This window comes from Cucumis sativus, chromosome 3, assembly GCF_000004075.3.
Source record: "Cucumis sativus cultivar 9930 chromosome 3, Cucumber_9930_V3, whole genome shotgun sequence".
Taxonomy (NCBI): domain Eukaryota; kingdom Viridiplantae; phylum Streptophyta; class Magnoliopsida; order Cucurbitales; family Cucurbitaceae; genus Cucumis; species Cucumis sativus.
This window is the reverse complement of record NC_026657.2, coordinates 20,792,710-20,807,561: the sequence shown is the minus strand read 5'-3', so window position 1 is coordinate 20,807,561 and position 14,852 is coordinate 20,792,710. Positions and strand designations below refer to the sequence as shown.

The window sequence follows — 14,852 nt, the reverse complement described above, 5'->3', positions numbered from 1 at the left end:
CATTTGTCTTTAATTTATAGTTCAATTTGATATGTAAATCCAATACATTAAAAAATATGCTCTTTTTTTTTTCTTTTCTGTTGCATTTTCAAAGGTTTGGGAAAAAAAGAAGTCGGAAGGATAATATAGAAAGGATTATAACAAAAAAAAAGAGTTTATTATTATTATTTTAAATTCGTACTCGTACTTTTTTAAAAGAAAAATTATATAGTAAATAATACACAAATATTCGTATTTTTAATTTACCAAAATTTAGATTTTTTATTGAAAAACATGTTTTATTAGTTTTCGTTAATACAATGTCAATTTTGAACGTTTTGTCCGTAAGTTTTTCGTGCCAATAAATTAATTGATGTATCACGTGTGAAAGAAATTATATCAATTTCTTCAAATTGATGTTATAAGTGCAATATTGGAGAAATTGATGTTATAAGTACAATATTGAAAAATTGCATATGATTAACAACCGATTCAAATGAGGATGAACATAATAGCATTGAAACGAAATGAAATATGAATTTTTTAAAATTTGGAATACAATTAAACAGTGATGTGAATTAAGTCGTACATCAAAATAATACAAAATAATAATAAAAAACAATAAAAATAGGTCATGCAGTTCAAAACATTGGATTGAACATTTGTAATTTTGCAAAATCAAAAATAATTAAATGTTTCTGAGTTGAATATTTAATTAATTAGTGGATATGAATTTTTAGTGTCATTCAATTTGAATTTAATAAATAAAAAAATTGATGTTTGTTTAAATAAATTAAAGAGTGAAATTTCGTTAGAAATTTGATAATTATATGTATATAATGGTTATGAAAAAATAAAAAGATAATTATATTTGTTAAAATATAATTATTAAAAAAACATAATTATATTTTGGAAAAAGAGAAAAGTTTGATGTCATTGTATTTATTGACGGAAGAAAATGATTAAGAGAAAAAAAAAAACAGGATTGAGAGGAAAAAAGAGGAGGATTAAGGGGAATAAATTTATTCCTTTCCCCTATATCTTTTTGTCCCCAAACATGGAAAGAACCATATAGTCCTTTCATTTCCCTCCCCCAACATTCTTTTGGCTAAGAAACTGCAGCCCATACAAAATAAAGAAACAGCAGTTTAGATGAAAAAGGATCATTTCATATTGGGCCACAAACCGCACTAAATCAAAATCAAAATAAACTAAAAGAAAATGCTCTTAAGAATCTTTTCTCAGAAACCCAAGTCGAACCTACTTCCTGCATCAAATAGACTTGACCAAGTGAAGTGAGTGAAATCAATATCAAAGTGAAGTGAGTGAAATCAATATCAAAGTGAAGTGAGTGAAATCAATATCAAAGTGAAGTGAGTGAAATCCCTCTCCATGCCCTCATCCTGGAAGTCCCTAGAGCCCATAAATAACTAAAGTCCAGCCATCTGCAGAGAGTGAACAAATAAGAACCACCGAACCTCATCAATTATGGTAGCTTGGCACTGTCTTTTTAGGTAAAGATCCTTCTTCCAAATCCCCAAATTCAATGAATTTAGGATGGAATCGCCTGGGTTCATTTGAGGATTTGTAATGTAAGTTCAGAGCTTTGTGACAGCGTTTTCTTTTTCCCTGAGGGAGACTGGGTTTCATAAAATGATCTACAATAAATCTCAGCCACTCCACCAACCAGCGGCTGCCACGCCATTAATAATACCATCATTTGTATCATCAACTCCTCCTTGCTCCAACAACCAGTCAAAGAATTAACTACCTCCTCCAAAGTTAACAAGTTCTAAAACCTCACACTTGTTTGAATAAGAAACAAACCTTTTCATAGACTAAATAAAAGGAGAATATTGCTCGAAGGATACAAACTCTATATCGGAGAAAAAAGAACGATATAATAAAAGAATAAAATCAAAACCAAGTGAGCCATAAAACTTAAAAAGAATATCCAACGAGACTGAAAAGAGCACACCAAAACTTGAAGGAGAGGAGGAACCTCACCAAGAATTTTCGAAACAGAGAATACTTTCTAATTCCTCTCAATTAATTTACTTTTTCTAAAAAAAGAAACATTGATTGATAAAATGAAAAAGGATAGTGATCAAAGTACAAAGAAACAAAAAAAACCAAAACAAATACAAATTAAATACAACTAACTAAGAACTCCAAAAACATCTGTAGCCTAATGATCAAAGACCAAAACAAGGATTGAAATGAAATTTCTTTTTTGAAAAAAAACGTTACTGTTGAAGGCTTTTCCAATGAAGAACGCACACTAGTCCAGTGAAAAAAAAGACAGCTCCAAAGCACCAACATGTAACACAATAATCTGACAAAGATGACCCCAAACATGCTACTGAAATATCATTCCATGTAACCATACTGACAAAAAGCCCAAACCCTTGTTTCTACCACTGGAAAATTAAACTAAGGACCATCCACCACTTAAAGCTTTTTGAATTATTAAACAGAAAAAACCGACCAATTTCCTTGTGACCACACAGGGAAATGATGAAACTTTAGCCAAAGTTCTCCCTTTTATCTACTGAGAAATACTAAACCATACAACAAAAGCTCTTCTCCTCCAACCACGTCTTGTAGAACAATAAATGACTGCTCATTCCCTTGGATCCCCAATACAAACTGGAATGGAATTGCCATCATCAAAGTGCACTTTTCATAAACTTGAAGGGGATGGGGGGAAATCTACAACCAAGCAATTGCAAATATAGATTAAATAAATGATTATTGAAAGCCTGAAAGTCGCTGTCAAAGAAGTGCGGCTTATTGGTATATACCTATCAGAAGCATGTTAAGAGATATCAAAATTTTACTATTAATGGACTTGGAAATGCACACTTCTCAATTCAGCCGAATGTGGGATTGTGATCCCTTCTATTTTCTATGGGTGTGGCTAATTCGGCCATTTAACAAAGAGGACTCTCTTGCTTGAACTGATAGCTATTGCGAATCAAATAGGACATAGCATAAAAATACTTTCTTTAAAGGTACTGATTACAAAGACAAATCTAGAATGGTTTGCCAATTACCCGCAACATCCCGATGATGGGAACATCTCTGCAGCCTCAGTGAAAACGAAACATATTCCCCACTGGATGAATTGACAGACACTAAATTAAATTTGAGGCTTATCATCCAGCTGACTTCTCATGCAATAGAACATATTCTCGACTGCAAAAATTAAAAAAATAAATAAATAAACAAAAATGAACGTGTCAAAAACTTTCAGAGTGCACCAAGAACAAACCATCCAAGAAAACAAAATTCAGCAGTATTTTTCAGATCCGTATACAATAAGAAGCTGCTCCATTAAGGACCAAATGACATTCTGTCCATTATTGTTAACAATTGAGCTTGATTATTTTATAATCAAAATGTAGATTGTCTAACAAGTTATATGATAAGTTTGTAATTTAGGTAAGATGTGGTATAAGTAAAAACATATTTAGGTAAGATGTGGTATAAGTAAATAACATATAGATTCAAGAAGATGTTGCATGCTGAGAATTATTTGTGACAAAAAATAAAAGGTTGTCCAGCCTAATTGTTTAAATTACCAATGGAAGCAGAAAACCATATCCTAGAACATCATTAAAACTACTCCAAAAATGAATCTCAAACTCAAAATGAAAGTTCAAGATCTTGTCTAATATCTTACCTACTATTGCCGAATCTTACAGTGTCTTTTTCAAAAAGTTCATAGTAACGTTGAGGTTCAATTGCAGCATCCTGCAAATTCAAAGATAATATAAGGAATCACGGAATAAGTCAGACTTAAACCATCAAAGTCATGAATTACAAAACATGGATGAAAAAGTGTTGCTTACGTTGATATAAGTCTTATTTGTGCTTCCTAGATCCATCAAATAAGGCCTACCAATGCAAAAAATAAATAAATAAAAATAATCTGAGATTGGAAAATTTTCTGTCCCGTCAATCATGGCATAATCTTACCTTACATGCTTTGACAATGTACCATCAGATTGCTCCTTTTCTACTTGCCTACAAGATAACAAAACAAAATTGAGTTTAAAAAGGGGAATTACATGCTATCCATCTACATCAAGGAAAACAGAACTGCTAACATCAGATCCACCTAAACTGGATGACAGCATGTTGCTTGCTGCAAGATGGATGATCGGTGGGAATGTCTGCCACTCTTCTTTCTCTCCCAAAAAGGTAACAGCTTTGACGATGTATATAAAGAGGCTCTAATATTCATTCTGATAAGTTAACACAGTTTCAACATTGTCTATGCAGAAAAAGCATTCTAACATGTTAAAATCAAGAACTCAAACATAAAACAAATAACTAATTTCCAATTATTGATTGTGTACATGTTCCTTCTCGAATGGAGACTCATTAGTCACTTTCAAAATCTTCCAAAGTCTAACCTCGAGCCATCAATAAATTATTTCAAATGTTTTAATCCACCGGTGTATAAAAACAAGGCATGATTTCTTATAACAATTTTTTATGAGAACTTACAACAATTTCTACTATTATTTAGTGCTCTTTCAAATGTTCATGCAATTTTAATATTCCCCTCATCTCTCACAATATATATATATATATATATATAAGAAAATAAAATCAGAGAACAAAAGAAAATAACATTTTCAGACAATAAGCCCCTTGTATGATCAACCTTGACTTTAAGTAAACAACTAATGGTAGCTGCTGATTATAAATAATAAATAGAAACATCTAGTTCACACAAACAAAGAATCCTCGCATCTCATCGTACTTTCATTCAAATATTTTGAGAATCAACCAACAATTTAAATTTTCATTCTGGTGGAAAAAATATCAGCAAATAAATTGAGTTACATAGGTAATAAATTACATGTATTTTACGAAGTAGAAGGAAAACAGTAATATATATGTGTTAGATACCTAGATTAGTATAGGGTAGGGGTAAAAGGGTAAATAGATTTGTTGGTAGTTAGTTGGTTATCAATAAAAAGTTGGGGAGGGAAGAAGGGTATGAAGAATTTGGTGAAGAATTAGGGCTGCAACATTCCATGAAAGAGAGGAAGGGCAGAGGGTTAGGGTTCTTTAACTTTTCTTTTACTGCTTTTATATTGTAATTTTGTTGAAGGTATCAATAAAATAGAAACACCATATCAGTGTTCTATCAAATTGGTATCAAAGCTAGTTGATCTTGGAGGAAGAATTATCAAGGTACAGACGAGGATGGAAGAGAAACTGCCGTCGATATTGGAAACGATGGAAAGAATTATGGCACTAAACGCGAAGACTCAACAAATGATGTTGCTGTTTATGGAAACGATGGAGAAGGAAGAAACAAAAAGGTCAGAAATCGAAGAAACTTTGATAGAAGCAATTGATCGAAGGGGGATTCAAATCGAGGAAAACTATCGGCACTTGTCAAAGTGGGTTGAAACGTTGGAGAAGGAAGAGACAAAAAGGAGAGAAATCGAAGAAGCAAAAAAAAGAGAAATAGAAGAAGCAAAAGATAGAGAAATCAAAGAAGCAAAAAAAAGAGAAATCGAAGAAACAAAAGGAAGAAAAATCGATGAAACAAAAAAGAGAAATCGAAGAAACAAAAAAAAAGAGAAATCGAAGAAACAAAAAAAAGAGAAATTGAACTGATGAAATATTTTGAGAACATGATTCGTGAGAAATCTACGACAACGAGCGACATAGAAGATACAACGAGCAAAATAGAAGATTCAATCAGTCCGTCGAGCAAGAAGATTACAAAGAAGTTAGAGGATGAAGTCGAAAAGCAACCACAAATATCAATGATAAAGACAATCGACGGAGGAAAGACACCGACAGGAAGAGCCGAGAACGAAGTACAAACAAAGAAGGTGAGTGATCGAAGCTAGTTCAAAATAGAAATTGACGGAAAAGAAATCGATCAAAACAAGCTCGAGCGGCCAGTATTTAGCCTAAGTAGTTCTGTTGGAAGCACATTAGATGATTATCAATCACCGAAGGAATGCGATGCATACAAGAACGTGTGGAAATCGGAGCAGAAGTTGTTGTCTCGTTCTCGTTCAGCGGTCAGTTCAACGAGGGAAGAAGATGTTGGCAGATGCTTATTAGCAAAAAAAACAGGAAATAATCACAAAAGGTAGGCGAGAATCACTTGAGTGATCCGAAACAAAGACTCGAGTGAAAAGGAAAATATTGCTTGAGGAAACCGAAAATGGTTGGTTCTGATGGATAATGGAGATGCCAGAAGTCATTTGGTTGCCATGGGGAAAGAAGATGGTGACAGTCGTCTGGATGCGAAGGAGAAAAAAACGCCGCTGGAAGTTGTTTGGCTGCAATGGGAAAAGAAGACGGCGGCAGTCGTATGGAAGAGAAGAAAGAAAACGTCAACAAGTGGCGGTTTACGGTGGTCTGAGGAGGTGACCGAGAAGATGAGAGGAGATGGGAAAAGAAGATGGGGGGGGTCAATTTTTTGTGATCATATTTGTAAGCACACCTTGAGGACAAGGTGTTTTTGAAGGCCCGGGTAATGTTAGATACCTAGATTAGTATAGGCTAGGGGTAAAAGGGTAAATAGTTTTGTTGGTAGTTAGTTGGTTATAAATAGAAAGTTGGGGAGGGAAGAAGGGTATGAAGAATTAGGGTGCAACATTCCTTGAAAGAGGGGAAGGGCAGAGGGTTAAGGTTCTTTTACTTTTCTTTTACTGCTTTTATTTTGTAATTCTGTTAAAGGTTGACAACAAAATAGAAACACTATATCAGTGTTCTATCAATATGCTTTCCGTTGACTTGTATTGAGCTCACATATGTTAGACCACAAATAAGAGTTTGCTGCCTGTCCCATCACCAAATGTACCCATTACCCATTAACACCAAAAGATGAATCCACATGTGGAAGTATGCAATGAAGTCAAATAGGCTGCATAAATCAAAAGGCCTTACCATTCAGCACTTCTCCAGCCTTAAAAACATAAAGCCGCCATCTTACATCAGGTTTTCTAGCATCTGGAGGTTCATTAAACAGCAACGTAATACCTAGCAAATGAAAGCAGATAAGCTTAAAAAATTTAACTCAACACAAAGGATACAGGAAAGCAATTTCTATGGGACTAAGTGCACAAGTTTCCCAACAGAACTAATTTAAGAACAATAGAGGAAATCAATTATCCCACCTCTAACTCTATTAGTTTCTGCTGCAAGCTTTCCAGATAGCTCAAAGGAAGGTTTGTCCTGCAAACAAAAATGGAAAACAAAACAAAACTTAGCACACTAATGAGAAACAAATAATTCAATAAACAAAATATATATTCCAAACTGAAGGCAGTTTCCAGAGGAAATTACAAAGAGACACGATGACATTTACATGAGCAGGTAAAGAACAAACATGTATAGAATAAGAATTCTAACAAAAAAATTACATGTTTTCCCCTAATACATATTATTTTCAGGAGCCTAGCAAGCCAAGGCTGAAGCACACCTTCTGCTTAGCTTCTAAAGCTTGCTCGGCAGCCTTCATCTTTGCCACTGAATCATCGTCATCACTCCTGCTCATGCAAATAATCAGAACCTAATCAGAAGCTGTGAGGCAATAGATATAAATGATTCTCAGTACAACGGAGCGAACCTAAGATAGGCAAGAAAATATGAGTTTAAAAGCTTGGTCCTCTTCATCGACTATTAGAACAAAATTTCATTATACTTTCAGTTTTTCTATATTCAGTAATTTGACTGAACTGTATACTAGCCCAAGTTTAACCCAGCTTCCCAATGACATCCAACAGATCCAGACAATAGTACGAGATGTATGGAACATCAAGACTTTAGGAGTTGTAATGGAAAATTAGTGAAGCATCAATTTTTAGGTCAACATTTTTTGCTAGTTAAACACTACAAACAAATGATTCAGACTACTTTCAAGCAGAACATAATATATTAGAAGTCATATAGCATTCATCAAAAAAATCAACACATCTCTTCAATTCTGAAGCATGTGCATGTCATAACAATATTCTTGCTTATTTGGAGGATTTTCCTACCCAGAGAATGCTTTCCTTACAAAACAAAATATTTTATTTGCATATAAATAAAAGGTTGCAAAAGCAGCTCACCGGCTTTCAGGTCTTCTTGAATTTCTCCCCTGGAAAGTTAGATGACAATTAGATGTTGTACTCCATATAAATTTTAAAACAAAGACAACTGCAACTAAAAAATATCAAAAAAAAAAAACTAAACTAAACTAAAAAAGTAATAATAAAGCATGCTAACTACTTAAGATACCTTATGAAGAATTAAGCCTTGTTAAATAAAGATGGGCAAAAGAAGAATTGTATCACCAATAGAATTCAAGTAATAAAGGAAATGACAGCTTATTAAATGCACAGTTAGGAGGAAACAATTGTTTACGTAACAAAATAATGAATTGAAATTTACAGGAGAAAAAAGGAAAAATGTATTCATTTTACAATTGAAACAAAATTGCACATTTCTGATAAACAGTAACTTAAAGTATCAGGTTTTGAGTAGTAGAAATCACCAGACACCTCATCATGATTTTTGGCATCAGGCTGGGGCGATGGGGACCTATGGCGGTTCCTTTGGTGGCGTTCTGATGGAGAAGAAGAATTCCCATGTCTTGACCTGGAAGATTTTCCATCCTTAGCCTCCTGTCTAGAACTCCTCTCCTTTCTCTCTCCCCCTAATTCCCTATCAGAGACTCTTTCCTGATGAGCTTCTTTATCACTACCCCTGCCACGGTTCCTTTCATGATCTCTATCACTTGATTTCTCCGGAGCTTTTTCGGCAGCTCTCCTCAATCGTTTGGTCCTTGGAGAAGGAGAGCGAGTTCGTGGAGAACTTGACCTCCCATGCTTTGGAGATCTAGCGCGACTAGAATGCTTGTCTCTTGCTGGAGAACTGCCATTATGGGAGCTCTTGTGCCGAGTAGGTGATCTTCCTCTGCGGGAAGGACTCCTTCTAGGAGAAGATCGCCTCACCCTACCTAGGGATTCTGAGTCATCTGAAACACTTCGTCCCATTTGTTTTTCTGAAAGACAACATCATCATACCAGTCTTTTAGAATTAAAGGACGCAAAGGGACAACCTATAGACCAAATCATGTTCAAGAAAGGTCGTAACACTGAGAATATCAATCTAACTCCAATCATGAAGTAACATTTTATGAAATACACATAATCCAAAAATTCAGAAGTTCTTTAGGAACAAACAAGTTGTCGATTGAATAGCTATACATTACAGGCAACGATAAAAATAAAGGTGCTAGCTAGAAGCTCCAACTCTACTAAATCAACAGATAAACTAAAAACAAGCTCATTCGAGCTTCAAACAACTGATTCACGGAAGATACTTTATTAACCAGTATTTTCCCGAATGCTAATGAAGAAAAAAGAATGCAACCTACAAGTGGAGTGGCCTAAACAAAATTTCCCCCAATAGGGTATCAGCAAAATAAAAATTCACGAGCGTGCAACCAACTTCAAACAAAAAGACATCCTCACATTCGTGTCTAGATGATCGCCAAGAATTCCAACACATCAACTTCTCTATGGAACAACATTTCTCGATTCTAGAGTAAATGGCTTTCCATTTTGACGCGAATTGGTGGCCGGAGAAAAGGAAAGCGGCGCAGTTGCCTTACCGGCTGAATGGCGTAGAGGACTGAGAGTAAGAAAGAAATAGGAGCAACAGGAGGTTGATGGTTGCTCCACGCTAGGGCTTGGGTTCGTTCGTCAAAGCAAAATTTCCAACTGTGAAAGGGTTTAGGCACACACTTTGGGGGGTTTTCGAACTAATATTTCTACACACCAGTTGAATGACGACACGTGCTTTTGTTCTTTGGGCTACAAACTTGGGCTTCTCCTTCGGGCTCCCAATTTTTCTTCCTAACATAAACCTGAGAATGACAACATAATATATTAGTTTGCAAAATAGCAAATCTTAAAAATAATTTGATTCCACCTATATATTTTACCATAATTTTTTAATCCATTTTATCCTAACGTCAAACTCATTTTTATCAATTACAATGTATTTGCACCAACTCAAATCCTAAAATATAAAACACAATTACTATTACACATTATTTTTATATTATTCACTTTTATAATAATATTAAATAAATATTTATTTTTCGAATTATCTCATCTAACCAACATATCTTACATTCATGGTTTCAATTTATAACTTTAGTCCGGCTTCAAATCAAATGCTTAACAATTTATTTTTACTAAAATATATAATAATAAATATTTAATTTATACCCTTTTTTTAAAAAGATATTGGATGGATCAACATATCCCCATTAGATGGGCAACTCGTTAGCACCTCATCATTTTCGTTTTATTAAAATAATAAGAAAAGTACCCGATTTAATTCACACCATTTAATTCACAGTTTTTATATTTTTCATTAATTGTTTTCATATTATATATATTGTAATAAATATTTATTTTATTATTTTATTTTAAAACTTTAGTTGGAAGAACTCCAAAATTTGAATTCAAAAATATATTCTTTATAAAATTATGCATTTTATAGAATAAGAACCTGTATTAAGATTGTATCATTTGTATAATTGTGCATGTAACAATTATTCTATTCCATAAACAGAGGGATCATATAAAAGGATTGACCATATTAATAATAATAAATTAAAAGTCTAATTAAACTAAAAATACATATATTAAATGCATCTAAATTAGTGAGAATAAAATATTGATATTATTCTTATTTACTATTATTTCAAAGTTGGATTCAAAAGTTTGATTTAAAACCACCAAAACACTAAAATATATTATTCAAATGTGAATATCTCAAAAAAAAAAAAATCGTGAGAATAATTTGCCTTTTATCTAAAATTATTTAATTGTAACAATTACCCTCCATAAATGTTTAATCACATTTTTATTTTATGTACAATGTTATTCGAATGAATTCACTACAACTTCTGACCTTTTTGGAATCCTTCCACACAGCTTCCAACTTTATTGTTCAACTCTATCCTTTACTGTAACATCTTTCCTCACATCTAGAATTTTTACGATTTATAAAATAATAAACCTTTGAAAACAGAAACAAATATTAAGACAATCTCTTTTTTTTCTCCTAAAATTACACTTTTGACCTTATGTAAATAAAAAATAAATAAATAACCCGTTGAAGCAGTCAAAGTCTAAAGTGGTCGAAGTCTGATGTAAATAACAATGCAAACTAAAGTGGCCGAAGTGTGATGTGCTTCTAAAGCAACGCAAAATAATGGCGATATTCAAAGAAGATGAAGGACTAATAGTGGTTTGCCTCGATGTGGTTATGAAGGAATCTGCTAAGAAGGTGAACAAATGCTTTCAAATCGTTTTCAAAATAGATTTAGGGTTTCGAATGAAGAATGTGATTACCTGTCGGATTCCAATGTGATTACCTGTAGAGATTTAAATTCATGACGTGGAGCTTCACAATTATAATGACCAACGTTTCTATCTAAGTAGAGGTCATTAACTTTAGACAAAAGATCTCAATGGATACAAAATGAATATAAGACATTTGAAAAACATACAATCGAGGAAAAACAACTTTAAACAGGCCCGATTTCAAACAACTAAAACTTTAAAAGTATAGTTTGTAAACTAAGTTCCAACATAATGTTTTAAACATAAAAAACATAAAGCGGAATCAAAATAAAGATGTTCCCTATGGCAATCACACTTCCTTCCTGCCCCTCGCCGGTTTGCCACTCTTGTTACCTTTGCCTGAAAAATTAAACATATAGAGGTGAATATAAACATACTCAGTAAGAGACCCACTACTCGTCGAAAAATAAATTGTTAACGTCCTATTGGGGTACCCTGCACGGTCACTGTATTGTGATCCCGTAGGATACACATATCAGTCTAATGTCTCAAGGGACGTCTAATGTCTCAAGGGACGTCTAATGTCTCAAGGGACGTACATTTAAGTATAGTGTTCTAGATAGTCTAATCCTGCTCCAGAAGGATGCATAATAATTGGTGATCTCGTACGACACCTACAAGGTACTCATCCCAATAAAAGCTAACAATTTTTCCCTCTGTCCATTCTAAACCTCTTAACATTCATTTATAACACCATTCAACTACTTCAACATATATAATTCTCTAACTTAAAGTTCTAACGGTCAACCTATCTCACTTTAGTCCAGTGACTGTTGGTAACATTTTAATACGACAGTCAATCAAACCACAAAGTCATAAATTTTATGCAAAAATCCTTCGACTAATTCCAACAACCGACTCCTAAACATAATTAAATAAAAAAAAATTAACATTTTTTTAAATAGCATCATCTATACAACTCATCCAAAAGTGAATTGTCACTCACCACCTCAATTTTACCCAAAACTTCCACCCAACGATTCACAGCAAGGTAGGAGCGATGATCGAAGAAAAGTCACGCACGATACGCAGAGAACCCGCGCGGTTGAGAGGAGAAACGCACACTGTCTCACGATCGGCAGATGAACGGACGCGGCGGCGCTTTGCAGAACGGGGACAGATCGGCGTAAAGAAAGGTGGACGGCTCGATCGAAGGGGTTATGCGTCGAGGAGTCACGCGGAGGTTGCGCGAAATGGAACGGACGACTGGAAGAAAAACAGATTTGAGGGAGACGTTTCGGTTCCAATGGAAACAGAGCAGACGACGGCTGGTTCCACGGTGAAGACCGGCGCGGACGTAGCAGGCACGACAGTTGGGGCTTCACGAACGGCGAGTGGCTCGTCTGTGGCAGATGTGCACGGTAACGGCTTTACCGACGGAAAGAGGGGCGCGAACAGGACGAATCACTGGTTGCACTTAACGATTGAAGACCGAACGCCGAAGAGGATGAACGGATGGCGAGTTCGATTCGGTTTTGACTGGACGAGGGAGAGACAAACGGTGACAGCAACGACTTGAGGCACGACTGTTGAAGACAAACGAGAACAGAAAAGAAAAGAAATTTGGTGGTCGATTGGAGGTAGGTTACGGGAAGAAGAAGAAGGAGAAAGAAGATGGAGGGGGAGAGGAAGTCAGCGTGAGGTTGAAGGGTGGGCGATGACCGTGGATCTGAACGAAAAAGAAAGAGGAAGAAGATGGGGGATTATGAGAAATAGGATAATTTGGAAGGATGTAAGGAGTTTTGAGATGAATTTTAAAAAAGATGTACAAATTAGTTGGAAAAAGTCTATATTACCCTCAAGTTAAAAAATATCCTAAAATCAATGTATGAATCCTCTCTTCTCCTTCTCCTTCTCCCTTCGTTTTTCCACTTTCTAAAAATATTTCATTTTTCTCTCATCCCTCCCTCTGGTATTCCATTTTCCCTCACTTTCACAAAATTTCCTTTTTCTTCCTTTTCCATTCTTTAATTCGTTTTCTTGAAATTCCTTTCTCAAGCTCCTCCCATGGTCTTCCTTCGGCCTTTGAAAACCATGTCGTTCCTTATCACCTCATTCTTCGCCTTTTTCAAGCTTCTTCCTTTCTCGAAATAAAATCCTCTTTCATAGAAGTCATTTAAGCTCTCACAGCTCGCTGTCATGGTCGTCTCCCACTCTGTATCATCTTCGATATCTTTCTTAGTTGGACTACGTAGCCAAACAACTCGACATCTACCACACAATGTTTAGCGGCATTGGAGGTTTTGGCCTAGCTTGCTATGTCTCTCTTTGGCTCAACCTTCCTCACCGAAATGTCGTCGCCCACGACTTTCTCTGTCATATTTTAAAGAAGGTATCGTTCAGCTCCATAAAACCTAATTGCTGACTAACATCGCTGAAGCAAATGGTGAAGATGGTTGGTCGATTTTTCAAAATCTGTCTATTTTAGAAACTTGCAGGTTGATACTGTAGCTAAAATTGAGCAATAATTTAAAAAGTTTGGTAGATTTCTACCTAATGATGTGTATTTATTAGGTCTTGGAGGCCCTCGCTTTTGATTATTTGTTTGGATTGGCTCACATGGATGGTTCTTGATGCATTTGTTGGTGGTGCCATGAATAGGAAGGGAAAGAGGAAGAGGTAGTTACCAGTCAGATGCTCCTAGGGGACGGTTTGGTTCTCATAGTTTGGGTCGAGGAAGCAGCCAAGATGGAAGCAACTATGGTCAGTTGAGAGGCAACGGTTTCCCTCGGTGGGTTACCACAAGGTTCAATAGTAATGTTAATTTGTGGGGAATTGATTATCATGATAAGATGGTACTTTTCCCCCTTAGATGGTTTTTAAGATGCAATTCAAGTGGAAAATTTTTGGCATTTCAAGTACAAGCACTAGTTAGACAATGGGAGAGAAATAGACTTGAGAGATGAAGACCCTTTTCATTAAATTTTACCCTTTTGTAGTAGTTCCGTAGTCATTAGGTGAATACTGTTGCCATTTTACAATCAAATAATGTATAATTGAGTGAGCATCTTGCCAAATAAACGAACAATTTAGATCCTTGAATGTCAGTTTTTTCATCATGCTTTGTAGTGAGATTTCTTTAATCAAAATCAATGAACAACTTGATTTATGAGATGTTTGAATTTTGAAGTTTAGTTTGAAAAAAAAAACTCATGTGTTGTGTATAGTTGTTTTTCAAGGATAACGTTGGATCATGATACATGTAAGTCTTTCGATGTATAACAATATCATAGTGGAGTATGGAAAAAAAATTAAGTGAATTTTTATTTTATGTTTTAGTTATTTTTCTAATTTTACAAACATATATATCCCTTTTAAGTGGGTCTATTCCGCACGCATCTCAAACCTATCTCACAACATTTTGCACATTTCAAACTTTCACAATCAAATTGCTACTGTTCCTAGGCTATCTCGCACACATCTCGCACACATCTTGCACTTATCTCGCACCTATCTCGT

The 14,852-nt window shown here is 34.9% G+C and overlaps 1 protein-coding gene and 1 long non-coding RNA gene across 3 annotated transcripts; both read right to left on the bottom strand.

Annotated features, from left to right (window-relative positions):
- Positions 1–2,705: 2,705 nt before the first annotated feature.
- Positions 2,706–9,778, bottom strand: LOC101212513 (FHA domain-containing protein DDL). Of its 2 annotated transcripts, none has more exons than XM_004151902.3 (11): positions 9,626–9,778; positions 8,511–9,013; positions 8,079–8,107; positions 7,448–7,514; positions 7,143–7,200; positions 6,913–7,005; positions 4,103–4,217; positions 3,961–4,008; positions 3,834–3,879; positions 3,665–3,735; positions 2,706–3,177 (listed from the first exon to the last, which is right to left on the bottom strand). In XM_004151902.3, the coding sequence occupies exons 2-11, from the start codon at positions 9,003–9,005 to the stop codon at positions 3,138–3,140; spliced, it is 1,062 nt and encodes a 353-aa protein (XP_004151950.1). In that variant the 5' UTR covers positions 9,006–9,013; positions 9,626–9,778; the 3' UTR covers positions 2,706–3,137. The 2 variants fall into 2 exon arrangements, with proteins under 2 accessions (XP_004151950.1, XP_031738629.1); XM_031882769.1 differs by having other exon boundaries at positions 9,486–9,773.
- Positions 9,779–11,384: 1,606 nt separating this feature from the next.
- On the bottom strand, positions 11,385–13,232 carry LOC116402513. The gene is made up of 2 exons (XR_004214914.1): positions 12,340–13,232; positions 11,385–11,732 (listed from the first exon to the last, which is right to left on the bottom strand). It is a non-coding gene; the product is annotated as an uncharacterized LOC116402513 (long non-coding RNA).
- Positions 13,233–14,852: the final 1,620 nt, after the last annotated feature.

What these genes read in the sequence shown, in the direction of transcription:
- LOC101212513 (XM_004151902.3), bottom strand. Translation starts at nt 9,005, where the DNA reads ATGGGACGAAGTGTTTCAGATGACTCAGAATCCCTAGGTAGGGTGAGG. An exon ending in CTTTAGAAGCTAAGCAGAAG is followed by an intron (nt 7,201 to 7,447) that starts GTGTGCTTCAGC and finishes TTTTGTTTGCAG; the next exon opens with GACAAACCTTCCTTTGAGCT. An exon ending in CAAATAAGACTTATATCAAC is followed by an intron (nt 3,736 to 3,833) that starts GTAAGCAACACT and finishes TTGAATTTGCAG; the next exon opens with GATGCTGCAATTGAACCTCA.